The sequence below is a fragment of the Falco peregrinus genome, chromosome 5, assembly GCF_023634155.1.
Source record: "Falco peregrinus isolate bFalPer1 chromosome 5, bFalPer1.pri, whole genome shotgun sequence".
In the NCBI taxonomy this organism is placed as follows: Eukaryota; Metazoa; Chordata; class Aves; order Falconiformes; family Falconidae; genus Falco; species Falco peregrinus.
In genome coordinates this window covers 60,601,137-60,619,602 of record NC_073725.1, presented here as the reverse complement: position 1 = coordinate 60,619,602, position 18,466 = coordinate 60,601,137, and the positions used below count along the sequence as shown (strand labels likewise).

At 39.1% G+C, this 18,466-nt stretch overlaps 1 protein-coding gene across 4 annotated transcripts in view; it reads right to left on the bottom strand.

Annotated features, from left to right (window-relative positions):
• ADCYAP1R1 (ADCYAP receptor type I) overlaps positions 1-18,466 on the bottom strand; it is a 140,907-nt gene that overhangs the window by 13,221 nt on the left and 109,220 nt on the right. For all 4 annotated transcript variants that reach the window (XM_055806718.1, XM_055806719.1, XM_055806721.1 and 1 more), the window contains exons 12-13: positions 16,011-16,080; positions 13,878-13,969 (exon numbers count right to left, since the gene is read on the bottom strand). In XM_055806718.1, coding sequence (XP_055662693.1) covers positions 13,878-13,969; positions 16,011-16,080 — 162 coding nt within the window. The remainder of the gene's footprint in view (positions 1-13,877; positions 13,970-16,010; positions 16,081-18,466) is intronic.

Below are 18,466 nucleotides of genomic sequence, written 5' to 3'. Positions count from 1 at the left end.
AAAAAGAAACAAAAAAATTAAAATACACTGGCTGCTGCTGGCGGTTGTGATGTGTTGATTCACAGACAAAGCAAAGATTGAACAGCCCGGAGGCAGGCGGGCAGTGTTACGCATCCAAAATACACGTGACCTTGGCAGTCTGGTATCGTGCGGAGGGTGACAGGACAAGGAAAGTTGGCTGCACGCTTCTGCAGGACAGTCAGAGAGTAACATAGAATTGTAGGATGAAGATTAATCTAAGATGAAGTTGGATCTACTGTTCCTCATTTTCAGGTGGAAGTACCCAGGACAGTGTGGATCCCTTTTTTACTGAAGAGTACTAGTAAGGACACCAAAGTACTTTTTTTGCCCAGCTTCTGTGATGCAGGGGGAGGGAAGTTCAGGATAGAAACTGCATGTCTGACTGGTAATTCAGAGGGACCGCTCATTTTTTGTCACACACACTAAGACTGGTGTGGTCATAAAAGCAGCAGGCACATCTACTAGGAACCAGGACCAGCATTTCTACACGTTGTATTCTAGAAAGAGCTGCTATGGAGAAACATTTACAACCAGCCTGAGAGAGGCTAATTTACATCAGCTGTCAAGAAGGGTGATCTGAAACAATATGGGAAGGCGTTGTGAGGGATCTTGTAACAGATTTTATAGCTGTTACAATGGGCTGAAAAACATGAGAATTGAAAACATTAATTTCTTGTCAGCTTTTAAGGGGAGGATTTTTTTTTCTCTTTTGTTTTCAACACATGGTTGTTTTGGTGGGATTCAGCTCAGAGAAGACTGGATATTTACAGTGTCGATGTCTAAGTAAACTGGACATCCTTAGTCCCTTGAGAATCATCAGAGAGAATAAGTAGTTAAGAGAGAAATATACAGCTATTGTTCAGGCTATAACTGACCTCCTTCAGCTGACCCTTTAGGATGGGATGAACGGCATCTGCTTATCCTGACTAAATCACCATTGACTATACAGGAAAAAAAGATGATTTTTAAAAGCAATTGCCTACAAGGCAAACCTAACTTTATTCAAACAAATCAAACTCTGTTTCTGTTGCTCTGCTAATATGCTTGGTCCAAGATTTGTTCACCTAACCTAAATAAGGGGAAGATACAGCTTATAAACTGAATAGTAAAATAGACTGAATTGAAAACAGATTAACTTAACTCCTTTAGGCTAATCCCATTTACTAGAGTTTTGTTTAGTTTTGTTTTGTTTCCTTTTGGGTAATCAAAACCTGAAAACTGTGTTGTTATTAAAGATTGTAGCCTAAGAGCCAGAAAGCAGACTATTGTGGCATGCACACATCCAGCAAATAGAAAAGGTAATTATGTTCCAATTTACAAAATTAATCTCAATTCTTGGATGATGCTAAGGAAGTACATCTGAAAATGACTGTTCCTTTTACAGTCTCACTTCTGTGGTAAAATTTTGCACTGCCTCTGTTTTTCAGAGAGCTGAGTCACGAATTAATTGTCAGCTAAGACTAATCAAAAAGAAGGAGGGAAGTTTTAGAGAGAGTTGCTTTTTACTGTGACTGAGACTTTCAGAAGTGACTATGGATTTTGAGTGTCTCACTCTTTTTTGGATCACCTGATCTGAATTATATTTTATCTGACCGATTTTTACCACAAGAGGGGTGCTCAGCATGTGCTGAAAAGCAGTGCTTATGAAGGCATTTTAATGTACATAACCTGAAGATGAAACATCTAAAAATCAATAATCACTTTGAAAAATCTTAGCTGTGGATTGTTGTAAAGGATTGTGTTCTTCAGTTACATGCTTAATATTGCTGTGGTGATCTGGAAAAAAAAAAGAATCCCCACCCACGATTCCCTTACTGCTTATGTCTTGTTTTACTTGGCAGGGATTAATTTTCATTACAGGTTTTTCTAGTGAGTAAACCTAACATGATATTGCACTTGATATTTGCAAGAATTATTAAAAAAAAGGATTTTGAAAATATTATCTAAGAATTAATATTGCTCCTTATCCAATGAAGGGACATTTACCCATGGGTTTGTGATGGAAAACTTTGCTAGCACTTCTCAGGAAAACATTCATATTTTAGTGCTGTTAGCATTTTTTCTGCCACTCATCTAATTTAGGTAGAATCATCTGTCTGATGTTAGGTATTGTACAGTGACTCAAAATCTTTTGAATACAGAATTGATTGAAGTTTTCCTTCCTTCCACACACCCCTCCCTTTTTCAAAAACCCTCTTTATTTTATTCATTCGTTTGTTTATTTATTTATTTATTTATTATGAAAGCAGAAACATTGGTGGAAGGAAAGGGAGAAAGAGAGAAGAGGCAGAAAATGCAGAAACCAGAAAGAAATAGGAAGGATGAAAAAATAGCCAAATAAGAGAAAATTAATATAAATGAGATTATAAATATCAAAACACTACATGAATTAGGGTAGGATCCCTAGATCTCTGTAGGCACACACAGAATGGAGTCGGTCACATTGAACTATATGTACCTAAGACGAATTTAAACCAAACTGTCACCTTTGATTCACTCACTCATGGAAAGAAACAGCCACTTCCAGAGGCTGAGCTGACCTGTGTAACAGAGGCACCTCAGACACATGGATGCACTGTCTGACAGAGGTGCCCGGGTCTCTCAGCTCCGCCACAGATGACGACTAGACTGCTTAGATTAAATACGAGACTTTAGACAGCTAAAGGCAAACAAGCTGAGTCTCACCGCATGTGTCCTGTGCATGGAGTGCAGCTGCCTCGGGGAGGAAGAGGGAGAGTGCTAGGGTGGAAGGGGAAAGAAAACAGTTACACATTCCCAGGGTCAAAGGAGTGATGTATGATGTGGCTGATAACCATCTTGTCAGACTGAGCATGTTAACGTCTGGCAAGTTAATGCAAATGAGAGAGTACACAAATTTGAGGCAAAAGTAGTTGCCATTCAATTCAAAAGACTTTGTAGAATTTTTTAAGAGGTGCTTAAGAGAATTAAAATGAGCATGCTGATTCAGGGGAGCAACGTTATGCTCTCTTACCAAGGCCATGTAGGTCCATCATGAAAATGAAATGAACTAGTGACGTGAGTTTAGGTCACTAATAACACACAGGGAATTGCAGAGCTTGTGGGTTGTCTCTGAATATGCCGAAGGGGAATCCTTTAGGAGACACAGCAAAGGTAGAATTTGATTCACGCAAATTAAAACTGTGCCTCGTGAAGAGTCTTTGAGCACCCTGCTCAAGTAGTTCTATGTAACCTCACTACAAGTAGCACAGGCAACCATGTAGTAGTAGGAGAAGGAATGTGGGGAAAAAATCAGTGAAATAAAGTACTGAAAATACAGTAGAAAGTTAACCAAAGTGAAAGTAGAAAGATTATACGGAAGAGAGAGAAAACAATTGAAAAGTGGATCCATATAGCCTATCAGTTACTCTACATACCTACTTGCATACAGCTGATACTGCTCTAGGCTGGGGGACTTTTTTTCTTTGCTGCTCAATACGCAAGGATTCCCTGAAGCCAAACTTGTTCCCTAGCCAGAACACCAACTACATTTTTGAAAACCCTGGACTTGCAGATCAGATGGAAGCAGTTTGGAAAACTGAATGGGTTCTGTGAGCAGAAAACAGACTATACAATTCCGTCCTGCAGTGGTGACCATGGCCCCTAGTCCGCTCTGTGCAAGTGGACTCGTATCACCTCTCTCACCCAGACACAGAATAAGCATGGATGCTTCCCAGTAGAGTTGTTATCTAGTTCCATCTCATCTAATTTTTGAAGTTAATGTTATAGTCTTTTACCTTGTCACCACACACTAGCTTTGCAGTTGGTGGTGAGAAATACACTGTACAGTGAGATTTATCTGACCTATTTTAAACATCTTGTTCAGAACAAAATAAATTGTACTAATGTTTGTATTCTCTGGACTGAGTAGATCTCTACTGACTGTGGAAGGAGCCCTGTATGATTATTTTATTAAATCAGGTGGGTCCCATGCTGCCTTGCTAAAAGTACAACCATTATTAGGCTCTTCAGGAAAAAAAAAGCAGCTCTTTTTTTTTTCTCCACTCCTCAATTGAAAACAAATCCAAAAGTCTTAGTCTTGTTACCTATAACTCTACTTTTTACTGCTAACACCACCAAATTAAAAAACAAACAAACAAACAAACAAAAAAACCAGCAACACCTTTCCCCTGACCTCTCTAAAAGGTTTGAGGTATTCCAGGATCATCTTCTGACACTTGGGAATAATGTGAAAACAAGATGGAAAAAAAAAAAAAAAAAGCGAAAGTGTGAAGTCTCCTTTACTGTCCTTATCCAAAACGCATTCAAATCAGTTGACTGTAATTTTCTTTCTTCTGATGTTTTAGTGGCTACTTTTTAAGGCTCTGGCATTAGTTTAACATGTAAGAGGTCAGCTTTGCTTCTCTTCACTTTTGAGTAGCTCTTCACTTTTGAGTAGGCATGTCTTACACAGCCCAGTGGATTGCTTTTTTTTTTTCCCTTCAGCGATTTGGATGAACACAAAGAAGATTTGGATCTTTTGTGTCTATGTACTTGTAAAGTCAATAAACTTCAAGCTAAAACCTTGGGTGTATGTAGGAAGCCTCCAAGGGTCTTTTATGGATTTCAAAGCTCCCGTATTACAGAGAACATTCAATATTCTCTATACACTTTACATGAGTGTACTTTTAATTCCAGCAAAGTTAGATGTAATCTATTGTAACTGAAATCTAGCGTGGTCATTACAACAATCATCTGACAAAGGAACAGTGTGTCTGTGAGGAAACCACTGTCACCTCTCCAGAGGCTGAGGATGGATTACTGCTTGCAGACTGTAGCTGTGGCTGGAAACGAATGTCTAACAACTGTGAATCTGAACTGGAACTTTTTGTCCAGTAATTCTGACCTTTGTGCAGATCTGAGCTTTGAAGATGAAACGGTATGCTCAAAGAGAGCCGAAAACCATCTCAACACTGTTCGTTCTTGGCTTTGCTAACTTCTATAGGGTGGGCATACAAGGATGGAGAAAGCCATTGCTATTACTGAGAGATCAAATAATGAAGAGATAAAGCTTAATATTTAGCTGTGCTCTAAAGAAGAAAGTAGAGGGCAGAATACTTCCATCAGAAGCAGTCTTTCAGTGGACTGTAGCTTCAAGGTTATGTGTCCTGATCGTTCCTCTGTATTAACTCTGGAGATCCTGCTTTAACAAGCTAGATTATTCTCACTGACTCCAGAGCACAGGCTGATGCCATGCATTACGGAATAATTCTGATGGAGGTGCAGTAACATAACAGTAGCGTAGGAGACAACAGCATGTTTACTGAGAAAAATGTACTACACCAAATGAAAATTCTTAAATGGTTCTGAATATAGGTTTACTCTTTTGAATTAACAATATGCCCGGCCAAATCCAGTCATAAGTTATCTGAGAATGTGATTAGCTCATTGTCCTTAAACAAATGAGCAAAACCCACAGAGTATTTGTTGTCACAGTCTGCCACAAGAAGTGGATTTTCAAGCATTACAGACAGGTCTTGGTCCTGTCAGCCCGCAGAGCTCAGCATGAGTATAGCTACACTGACTGCAGATAATTTGCAGCTCTGAAGCTTCAGTCAGACTGCTTTGCCTCACCTGCCTTACATGTTACATGATATTGCCGCAGACAACGATCCAAGTTTCAACCCATCTCTATAACCCTCCTTAACGAAAAAAAAGAATGCTGCCTTTATTGAAAAGGCTTGGGCTTGCAGACGTGTAATCAGCTGAACATCTCCAGTGTTTCCATTGAAAATATACAACAGGAATTAGAGTTTGGAAATGTCTCAGTAATGGTACAGGTGCACAGCAAATGAGGCACTAAGACTAAGATATGAACCATATGCACAACTTTGGATATGTCCAATCTGGATAGTATACATTTATTTAAACCACCTTCATTGAGTCTTAATTCAATATTAAGCCATTGCGACCTGGTAGCCTTTGAGTGTGTACTCTCCAAGGCAGGGAGAATTTGTTCCTGAGCAATTAACCAATTTCCTCATTTACACCACACAGTCCCTTTTATGCACAGTGTTAGTTACAAGAGCCCTATGAGAAGTTCACCCTTCCAGATCAAAAAACCTTCTGCACTGTGACAGCACCGTCTTTCTTGTCCCTTCCACACTGCAGGCTCTAAAGGCTATGTACCTGATTGGAGTACATCCTGATAATTCTTCAGACGTAAAACTAAAACCACTGGATGTGAAGCATGCTAGTTGCTGAAGTGAGACACAAGAGATCAATGGCATGGAGAAGCAGAGAGACCGAGGGAAAATTATTGGGTTCTCATATGGCAGAGGCAAAAATGTGAATAGTAGCAAAAAAGTCAATGGAAGACCACGGATGCTGGTGTGCATCAAGCTTTGGTATGGATTGAAAGCACATTCAGGATCAGAGATGTCAGAATTATTCCCCGTTGTCTGCAGTCTCGCAACAACTGCTGCATGTGAGATCTTTTTTTTTATTATTATTATGCATAATAATAATAATAAGCATAGTTCCATATAAGTTGCTTCAACTCTGCATTTATCTCTAAGTAACCAATTCAAAGAAGCAAAGCTACAAACTGATTTTGGGACAAATAAAATTCCAGATCTATCCCTTTCAGCCTAACTATGCAGTCAAGACAGCAAACCTAGCTATGAGCAACATGGGAGGGAAAGGGAAAGCAGCCAGAAGGGCCCAATTTGGATACTCCCAAGTTAGCTCTCGATTTGAGGTTTCTGAAAAACTATCTGTATCTCCCAAACCTTTGTCTTTCCCAGTAAGTAAGCTACCCTGACAAAGGATACAACACTGCACCCAAATCCACGGGTAATTCATAAAGATCCTTGGCCTTGGGCACTGGATGTTCTCTAGTCTGCTGGGCTCCGTGACAGCTGAAGTTTATCAATACAGATCAAAATTAGGTTATTCACTTTGATGAACTGCAGGGACTTTAGAAACACATTGGATGTCTCTACCCCATTTTCTTTAGGAAGGCTACTTTATTTTCGCTACTCAGTAAACTTAAATATGTGGCAAAAGTTATAATGTTGCAGAGAGGTTAAGTGTAGTCAGTTTATTTTGTGCACTTTGCTGAAGTGTTTGTGAACTTTTAAAAAGCAGTGCTGGAACAATTTTAGAGAGAGAGAGAGAGATAGCATTTCAGACAGTACATGTGTAGGCAAAGACCTGTATTTGCACAGGTACTCAACAGACACAAACACTTACATATAAATCACGCTGGCTTGATCCTTCAGATGAGTCTTGTTCTGAACCAGTTACAGCAATCAAGCCACAATGTTTTAGGTACTGGCTTTGAAAGACATTTAGGTCTGAAATATCCAGATACATGATACTAATATTTCATGGGGAATTCATAAGACACTATTTAGCCTTTTTGGGGGCCTAAACCTCCTTAAAACCGAGCCTGTTAGAGCTAATCCGATCCTTAATAGAACTGTTGAGGGTACATTGAGCATTGCATTACTGTGTCTTCTTACACAATGGAAGGAACATTTCTATCAAGATAACCACGCTGTTAAATATAACATGGCATTGTTTTCTCCCTCACTAACCTGCGCACCTCCTTGATCTTTCTAGAGAAGGACCATCTGTTAGTGTCTTCTCTTTTCCAGTTTGTGGCTTGCTCTTGTAATAGATGGGGAAAAAAGTCTGTGCTTTGCTCATTTACACACAATCTGTGGACAAAGAGCTTTGCTCTCTAAGGCTGCCCCAGAGCAGGGAGTCAAGTGGAAATGTTAAGTCACCATTAGAGAATTGTTAAGCATGAAACTCAGGCAGATTTCAAAAAAGTCAGCTAGTTCATCAGCTACATGAATCAGTGTTGTACCCTTTCCTCTGTCCGTGTATTCACTGAAACCATAAAATTGCCCATCAAAATGCCCTACAGCAACGTGCACAAATAGTGTTTAAAGACAAAGTTATCCTATTTTTCATTATTACTTCAAAATAGAAAATAACAGGAGTCAGCGTCCGTCATGCAGACATCACCTGTGCAGGCCAAGGCGCAATGGACTTGCACTCTAACCACCTTCTGAGGATCTCCAAATTACAGAAGCAGAGGAGTTTTTAACACTACACTTTTCACATATGATCTTGTAACCACAAGAAACAAGTTTTGCGATCAATGATTTCCAAATCAGATCCTGTCAAAGCTTCAGTTAAGTGCTTGTATGTCACTGGAAAGGGATGGAATTTCCTTTAAAAATATTGATTTGCTCTTCTGGAACATCTCTTTGGCAAGTGACCCACGAAATAACAAAACCACTTTCAAGGTGGACATAGTTTTAGATCTGATCCCATGACCACCATAAGAATGTTGAAGATGCATACTGGTTGAGAGGCCAGCATTTTGGTTAGGAAGCTAGATTTGACAACTGAAAATGTATGTTCATGTTTCTTTACCTGCCACAGGTGTGGGGTGGGGATTTTGGGTAGCCCCCTTTGTGTATCAGCTGTTCAGCAGGAATAGCAGCTTACAGGAATGTTATAAACACACTAAATATTCTGTGCTGTTTGGTTTTATAGTAGTTGAGAACACAGCAAATCTATAGACAGATAATCAAAGCAGAATAGGGTTTTCAATTACTTTATCTGAGAATAAACAAACCCCTGTATAATTATACTCTTGCCAATTATGGTACATAGCCTATATGAATTTACATTCCTAATAAGTACACTCAGTTTTTTTCCAATCACTATCCGAAAAGATTTGACACAAATTAATACCACCTCCACCACCCAATCCAAAACAGAAATGAAAATCCCCTCAAGCCAAGACCCAAAATAATAATTTGTCTTGGGAAATGGAAATGAAAAGTATAGTAGTTGTGAACAAGAGCATTTTCTCTACAGTAGAATTTGTGTTACTCTCAGTAGCAAACACCTGCTCTCCTAGTATTTCTTAGAAATGAGAACTAGGTCCTTGCTGATCATGCACTGATACCAAATGACCATCGTCTATATTTTCTGTTGTCTTTTCTTGTGACAGAAAAGGATCAGCCCAGGGACACGAGCTCCTGTCATTGCTGGGTGAGTGGGCATTCCAGCACTCAACTGGTAGTAGCTGGGGTTGAGAAATTAAAGTGCCATACTAACGAATATACTGTCCATCATACATTTGCCATTTTTTTCATCAAAAATGAGATTTTTGGCATCAAGACCCTGTCAATAATTATTTATGCTGGCAGTCTGAGCACTTGCAGCAAGACAAAGCGGTAGCAGAATGAATCATTGAGTGTCCAGTGACTCCATAGGTGAGCTGTAGAGGAGTGTTGTTTACCAAAACATTTGTGTTACAACATTGCTTTTCCTGCCCTAACCCTCTAGGTTGCACCGTATGTAAAATCATACCTACCTATGATAAATGCCATGTTTCTCCTTTCTTTCCAGCAAGATGCTGAGTGGAGGAATGACGTAGACCTGAATTAGCTAGATATATGTGGGGTTTATTTTCTTTTCATTGAGTTTTCAACATGTGATACAAAATTTATGAAGAATCTGTTAAAGCAAAAGCAGAAACAAGCTTCCCCCTCCCAAATTATACTATTCATGACAAAGTGGAAATAATAAAATTAAAAAAAAAAAGTAGATTTTTTTCATTTAAATGTGTTGATCCTTGAAAACGAATGAATAAGCAAAGACTTGATGGAAATGTGTGGGCCTTTTTAACCTTAAGGGTTATCCCAGCATGCACCTACATCATGCATACCTACTTAAACACTGTGGTGGTTTATGGTAGTGATAGTGTTAGATGATTTTCTACCTATAATGAGTCTTTCAACAGTGCAAAAATGCTCATGAAAATAATAGCATGGATTTAAGCTTTGTGTAGGCATTTCTAGAAGGATATGGCTTTTGTGGAGGGGTGGTGGTGAATGTATTCTCTCTACAACAACTTGACCAAAACCAGGATGCCTGAAAGCAGATTCTGACATACCACGTTACACACTTTTTCTTATGGAAAAAACAGTGAAACCTTGCCAATTTATTATCCGTTTCCTAAAATTCCAGACAAGGAACTGATGTATGAAAATCCATGCAAAGGATGTGGGTCTGATGTGACACCCTGCATGCTGAACCGGCTGTAGCAGGGTTGTCAATACGTGTTCCCAGTCCCCAGAGCTGCGAGTGCACGTTGGGTTCGTGGGCTTCTGTCGTAGTGCTACTTGGCTTGCGGCGTATGGTGGACCAGTGTCCCTAAATAATCTACACTTTTTCAAAATATTTACAAATTGTGCAATTAGAGATTGCTAATAATCAGGCAGTGCTTTCTGTTTGGAAGCCCGTTAAATAAAATCTAACTGGATGGAATATACAGGTACAAGTACAAGACATTGTCATTTCTACTACAAGGTTAAGTGTGTCATGTGTACAAACATGGCACATTACAATCGTTTTACAATTCATTCACCAGATGGGGCAAGAAACCTGACTGAACTGTACGGGTAGCTGTCTTAATTACACTAGGAATACAATCAATATCAATTTATGCCTCGCCAGCACCTGAGGATCTCAGAACTTCTCACTGGTCCTGCTTCGGTTTGATGCTTAATTTGGTGGAATTATTTAGCACTGACACAAGATTAACTGAAACCAGAACATAGTTCAAGAAATAGAAACATGGGCGGGGTGGGGTGGGGTGTTATGCCTTTGGCACTTCACTCCTGACACTAACAAGTAAATAATGATTATGATGACTACTGGGAGGAAGTATGAAAGTAGCTTAAGATTCTCGGGGGGGGGAGAAAACAAACACACAAAAATTATCATAAAATTAAAATTAATATTAAAAAAGGTGGTTTCTATTTCCTTTTTAATTCCTACCTCAGCTGCTTAGATATTTTTGATGCCTAGCCCCCAGTCATTTCAGCAAGAGGGAGGAGTTTCTATCTAAAACATCAGTAAAAGAAAGATGGGGTCATTGTTCTCTCAGCATCTGGCAGGTTTTGAGCCGTTCCGTCTGAAATGGGATCAGCAGCATGCAGGCAGCTCTGAGGGGGAGCTAAATGTGTGAAGAAAGGTCGCTTGGGCATGAGACTGGTAATGAATGACTGAACATACAAGCTGATAAAATGGAAGTTTATAATCCCTAAAGCATCTGACTGCTGCAGAAAATTGTTAGGAATTAGCTACATGTTCCCAAGTTTTTGTCAGCCTAAGGGTAAAGGCTATTGCATATAATGACCATCAGGTTATTTAAAGTCTGATTGTTTAGGGGAGTAAAGCACGCATTATTGTGCTGCAAATCATACAATTTATTGTTCGATTTTTTTAAAGCAAGTCTTATGTTCTGTATTGGCTACACTGTACTAATTAAGCATTAGCTCCCCAGTAGTGCACTCCTCTGTTGCGTGCCCGTCCTAGCTCGCAGCTAACATCGCTAGTAGGAATGCACAGTGGTAACAATATATAATTAATCTTTGAATTGAAACACATCCCCAAGGCTTTTTAAAGTCAAATGCAGGCTTAAGTGATTTGCAGAACCATGACTACGGTGTCTATGAAATAGAACTGGAGTAGATTTTCCTAAGAAAAATGATCATTAAAAGCACCTGAACATAAACATATACCACACATATAAGAAAATAAATCCTACGCAAAGTCATTCAAGCTTTTGTGGGGTCTTTTCTTTTTTGATGCTGGAAGTCCTAGATAAAGCCTTATTCCAGAAAGTGGAAGACTCATAGTAGAGTAAATCTCAATAACTGCTGCAGATACCACATGATATAACCTTCAGAAACAGGCTGAACATCCTTCCTCAACCACAACAGGGCTGTCTCACATGCTAAAGGCAAAGTACTTAAATATGGTGTGGAATAAAGATCCAGATGGAGAATTTGCTCTAATGGCATGATGTTTAATAGACTGAAAGTAGGGCATGAAAAATGCTTAATATGGGCCACAGTCTAAATGCCACAGAGATTTCAATATGGTGACATAACCATACTATGATCTGTCTTTTTCCTTCATTACAACAGCCTTCTTTTTACAGGAGATGTGTGCACAAATACTGAGTATGTCTGCTGTATATCTGCACAGACTTATTGTTTGCATTTCTTTTTTATCATTTTTGTGTGACTTTTCTGTTGTTGAATCTGTTTGGATAAACAACACTCCACTTCATAACACATACATAAATGCAAGATCAATTTATACACACCCATTTATAAAGTTGCAAAAAAATATGAAAAATAATGGCAGCGAATGAAACAGAAAATATGATGTTTTCTTTTGGTTTTGGTGGCTAACTATACACATAGGAAAAACATCAGTAAAACTCAGTCACCATATTGATCAAAAATGACAAGGATGTTTTATTATCTAGGTAAATCACTGGAGTCTGTGGCATGCTTTGCTTCATATGTGAGAGGTGTGCAGCAGGCACCAAACATGCACTCACTGGGTCGTAACCAGAACTAGCTCTGCACATCTTGGGTGCTAATAACAACCTAAGAATAGGTGGGAGACATGGGAAGTCCCCACGCAAGCCCTAGGCAAACCATGCATACAGTTAACCTATTCGCTACACTTTCTCCTGACTTGGAATTCTAGAGATATATCCACCTGCAGAATGAATTTAAAGCATTATTTTTGTCTGTGGAAACACAGTTTAGAGCAAGCTTCAAGGGCACTCCGGTAAGTAAGTGGATGTCTGACTACGGACATGGAAAAGTGATGTATAAAGTATTATCATTTCATGTAAATGCAAACAAGACAACATGAAAGAAAGGGGGAAAAATAGCCAGCTGGAGGACATATTTTTCCCTGAAAATTGTCATTTACATGAATGACATCATTTTACTATGAGTTTGGTTACTTGGGGTGAAACTGATCACCGGGTAATTTACAAAAAAAGTAAATTACAAAATAAACATCTCCTACTTTACCCTGGCAGCTGATATTTTTATTTAAGGTCTGCATGACTTGCCTTTTTTCACTAGTAAATCAGTGTTAAATCAAATAGCCTTACCTATGTTTATGAGCACTAGAAATCACTAGGGCTCACAAAAAATTGCAAAGTGAATGTGTGTGATGTTTAGGCTGAAAAGCCAAGAAACACCAAATATGCTGCCACATATCCTTGTTATTCAAAATTATTATATAATTGTATATGGAGAATGACTGCCAATGGGAATGACAGCCATCTCAAATGGCCAGCCTCTGTCCTCTAATGACGTGGAAACTAATACAAATTATGCTGGCTTTAAAAAAAAATGTAAATCACAAACAAAGTTTTAAACGTTCTAAAGGAAGATTTTAGGATTTGATGTGCATTTTTTAAGCAATTCTGGGTGTCTGGGGGAATTGTTTGCTTTAAGTGGAATGCATACAAGGCTGCAATAAACATGAACATAGGCAACTTCGGGAGATCTTCCCCAAGTAGAACTCAGTCCAAAGTTAATGAAATCTTTTCACCAAATCTTATTGCTTTCAATGAATTTTGCAAAATGTCCCTGAAAAGTATGAAGCACAGCAGACTGTCCCATGAGTATAATATTTATGCCTGGTCAGCATTTTAATTTCCAGATAACTGACCTGTAAAGAATTTTCAGGTTTGGGTGGGTGGGTTTTTTTTTTTGTTGTTGTTTGTTTTTTTTAATCTTTTGTTTATGCTTATTTTTTAGGCCTTTTAAATAATGGTGAAAGTTGTACTTTAAAATGTACTTTAATGGCCTTTGGATTAAAAAAAAAAAAAAAAAAAGAAAGAAAAATCAACCAAAGCAATTTAATAGATCCTGTGACTCTTTTTGAAAATCAGATTGATTCAGCTGAGGTGTCTTTTTTACTTTTTCTTTTTTCCTATGTGTATATTAGAAATCTAAATTGATTAGTGCTTTATTTGTACTTACAAGTAAATGCTGGATTCATTGCCCCCGATATCAGGTGACTGGAGTTTCTGCACAAGTATCACAATTATGCCAATAAAAAGCACAAAATTTATCTAGGGGAAAAAGAAAGGAAAAAATGATGACAGTAATATTTTTATTTTAAAGTATGAGAATGAGACATTCTCAGTGACTTGCTGGCTCCATTGCCTTATTCTTCTCCAAACTGTAGACTAGAAGTTTTACAGGGTCAAGAGTAATGGGGTAAGTTTATGAGGGTGTTGTTGCCCCTTTTCCAGGCAAAAATATCTCCCTTGCAGCAGCTAAAGCAAGACAGAATTTCTTCAGTCCCAAGCACCAGATAAGACAAGCATAAACAAAAAGATTCCAACGTTTTTCATTATCAGCCAGTGCAAAGAATAAAAAGAAAGATCCCTGAATATCAAAACCAGATAGCAAAGATCTCAACAGTAAAAGCATCTTTAACTCCCATTCTCTGAACTCAGGTCCTTCTCAGTTTAGCAGTATTTATCTGCCACAGTTTAGTGTCTCCCCTTTCCTGAAAGTCCCAAGCTGTGCCAATTTCCCTCTGCTTGGCTGAATCTGGCCCAGGATGGCATGGCCTCTCATATTTTTGAGAGGGGAGATGGGGGGGGGGGGGGCATGGGTGTTAATGTACATCCTCCTGTCTTTTAGTTTTATGTCATCCTGGGCATCTTCTCTTTCATAGACTCATGTAATTACAGGTATAGATTTAGAAATCTGGAGATTAATAATATCAGTTTATTTTGATACTTTGGCTTCAGATTTGGCTGTCACCAACTCCATAGTTTCTTAATGCAAGAAGAAAACAGTGGGAAATTTGGTCTTTAAGTTGGTCTCTTAACAACCTTTTGCTCCTGTAAGAAGACCAAGAACTGAAACCAGATGTGAGCATCTCTTACAGAATTTTCTATCTAATCTGAGAACTGCAGACAAATGGAGACACCCAGTCATTCCTTGCTAGTTGCTTTAATCTTTAATGCCTTCAACAGAAGCAGGTATAACTGATTTCCCTAAGCTAGAATGTGATCCTTCATAGAATATGTCTGTAAAGCATGGAAATTCACATACATCAGTTTCACAAAAAAAACAGGCCAGTGGACCCTCTCCGTCTTGATGCTCTCCAGTGTTATTGGCTGAATTGCCTTTAATGTGTCTGAAGGTTACTGTACTTTAAAAACTGTCCAAATACTTAAAAGGAACCTGACCTGACAAACCCCCCTACCTGCAGCCAGCTACCTGTGAGCTGCATGTCTGGATTTTTACAACAGTCAATGAAGACTTTGTCAATGCTGCCACTGGCCTAAGAGCAGCTTAGCATGCCCACAGTAGACACCTACATGTGGTAAGCCAAACAGCTTTTCAGGTGCCACTAACCACATTGTTTAGGGGCTCAATTCAACTTCCTAACTGGAGGAGCCTGACACCATTTAAAAACTCCCGTATTCTTTTGTGGCAGCAGCTGGAGCCTGAACAGGGTACTTCAGAACCTCTCAGTCATCCATACACAGGTATCCAGCATCATTTGAGTCAAATCCAAGACCTCCGTCAACTAAAGAGAGCCTAGACACCTTGTGGACAATTGAGCATTTTGCACTATGTTCAGAAGAGTATTATAAAGCTAATATTAGATAAATAAATGTAGCTAAGAAATTAATTCCTTTGACCACTCCCAGTCCAGTTTCCTAGTCACTGGTATCTAGTATTATTTTAGATGCCCTGGGTCGTCCCACTTGCCCTTTGGCTGCCACCCCAAATAGCACAGGATCCCCATACATCCTATGTCATATCTGCCAGCCCCAGGCAAATGCTCCATATACTTTAGGGTCTTACTTATGGCATTTGGTATCTATGTTTAAGAAGCTGAAATACTCCCTGTCTACATAGTCTTTGCTTGTAGGCAGTAGGCAGTGCACCATCGTTTAACTTGTGCTAAACCTTCTTTGCGACAAGGGAGTTACTTGGCATTGTGGATGGCAAATGATGGACACTCAGACAAGCTGGCCAGTAGTCCAGCCCAGCTCATGCAGCATAGTTTGTAAAGCCATCTGAAGCTATTTGCATTGGTTATTTGCCCTCAGAAGTGTTGAGGAAACACCTCCAAGTGCTACTTACCATAATTGATCCAACCACAGGACCCTTGATCACCCACCACAAGGCAGTGTTGTCATTCATGTCCCAGCAGCTGCAGTCATTAATGAAAGGATGGGGTGGGGAAAGAGAAAGAAAGATAAGATAGAGATATAACAAGGGAGTTAATAAACTTACAACAATTTTTAAGGGAGCAGAGCATAGGAGACGATTGGTCTTGTAGCTACATTATTTTGAGTTCAAAGGTTCTTTAGCTTATCCATGTTGTAGCTTTCATTTGCAGCCTTAACCCAACTTATCTGAAAGTAAAATGAATATTTTTGTGGCAATTTCCATGGTACCTTTTACTAAATATTTTAGACATTTTGGAAAAAGCCTTTATGTGTGTTTCTGTGTCTACAATGCAACTGTAGCATTTTCCCTTTAAGCTAACTTCTCTGTAGAAGGGGAAGGCAGGGGTGGGGGGTGGGAGTGCAGGGAAAGATAGGGATACCTCAAAGGGTAAGAGAAGGTTATTCCAAAGTTTGATGTCTCAGTTACTTTTCCAGGATTAACAGATATGAATATCGTTTCCTGGTCCTGACATGAGTCTTCTTACACACATCTAGTACACCAGGGTGTACTAGATACTGGTTGTATTCACATATAGGAATGATTTTCCAGTCGTTGGGTTCAAGTCCTACCAAGGAGCCAGGATTCATCTGAGAAGGCTCAAGTACTGGGCAACAGTTGAATATCAGCTGCTTTTTTAAGCTGTTGGGAGTGAGTGATCATAAGTAAACTGACATTTCTATCTCAGCATTTAAAATCTTCCTCTGTGTTCACCAAAGGATTCTTCAGAAGTTTATTCCATATAGGTGCATTTGGACAGTCATTTGTAAAGAAAGCGAATTACAGGACCCATATACATAAAGGGCTTTAAAGTTAACAAATATTTTTAAAGCTAGAAAAACAGGAATAATGAAAAAAATCTTATTTCCCCTGTCACACTGCGCCACCCCCACTACACTATTTTAAGTCATTAAGAATTTGATTGTCAGTTAAAATTTTTCTTTTGTTTGTCTTCTCTTTCTTCCCCTCATGCTTCCCTCTAAAAAACCCAATAAAATCACAGACAAGTATCTGCTTTGTACCTGCAGTTCTGAGAAGGAGGGTTTCCCTCCCACTGGGACAACAGCCAAAAGTCCCAGCAGTGGTTGTCATGGTGCATTTGTCAGATGCCAAGAAACAATTTTGAAAGAACATAGAGGAATAAACCACTGCTGATCTTATAAGAGCTTAATGCAACTTCTGTGTCATTTAAATGGTAGTCTGGTAGCATCTGGGGGAAAAGTGGAAATCCTTACTTCAAACAAAACTATATACATGTGTAAGTGTGAGAAGGCAGAGCTAAAATTCCATCATCAAAGTGCATGTGAGATAAGTCCCACATTTCTCTGGGTGATGTCTGGTTTAGAAACTTCAGTGGAACATATATTTTCAGCTGAGCAATATTATATTTCAGTTGAACAACATTTTACTGGATTCCCATAAAACTAACAAGAAGGATGCGTGTGGTAGAGCTGGTGAGGAATGAAAATTTGGAGATAGGGTGTCAAATTTGCACAGAATTACATATTTCTGCTTCTGTCTGCAAAGCCTAGAAACTTAAAATCTCCCAAAATCTATAGGACTGATGGCTGAGATTTTCAAATGCAACGTAACATTTCTGAGTGATCTTACTATGGATGCTCAAGTTAAAATATTGGAAAGGTGACCCACAGTCAACCACAGTCTGGAAAGCAGGCTCTTTCGAGTCATCAACAATTGTGTGCCACAAAACAAAAGCACCTAAAATCACCAATTATCTTTTAAATTATTTGTATGTGTTTATAAAATAGGCTTCTTCTGAAAATTACCCACTATTTGCAGAGCTCAGCCTCTCTAAGGTGCACATTATACCTACCCTGAAAGAAAAAGAGACACTTGGAGGCTGGGTGGGTTTTTTTCCACACTGATGTATTTTAAATGTGTGTGCTGGGGCAATATATCATCCTCTACAAATGCTTGTTCTTTTTAGACCTATTCCTTTCCTTTTACAGGATATGTCCCCAGAAAATTCAGCTGCCAATTTCTACCTTGTAGATGTCAAGAATGAATCAGATCAAGCTCACACAAAGGTTTTTTCCATCCAGTCCCTGAGACACCTATAGGATAGATGTGCTAGAAGAAACACCATCTTCTCCTCAGATGGAACATGACCGGAAGGAAAAACAAGCAATGCACAACAGATCAGTCTGTAGCATCAGCCAGCAAGCTGTACTACGTAAACAGGTTCCTTAATTTCTTTCAAATGCATTGCTACAGCAGAGGTCAGACACACAGAGCTCTTTCAGAGTGGATGAAGGGAGCCAGAAGGCTGGGGGAGGGATGCGATTTTCATTTAAAAAGGCCAGAGTCTGATCTCTGTTACATCTCTGGTGTACATCTGGAATAACTTC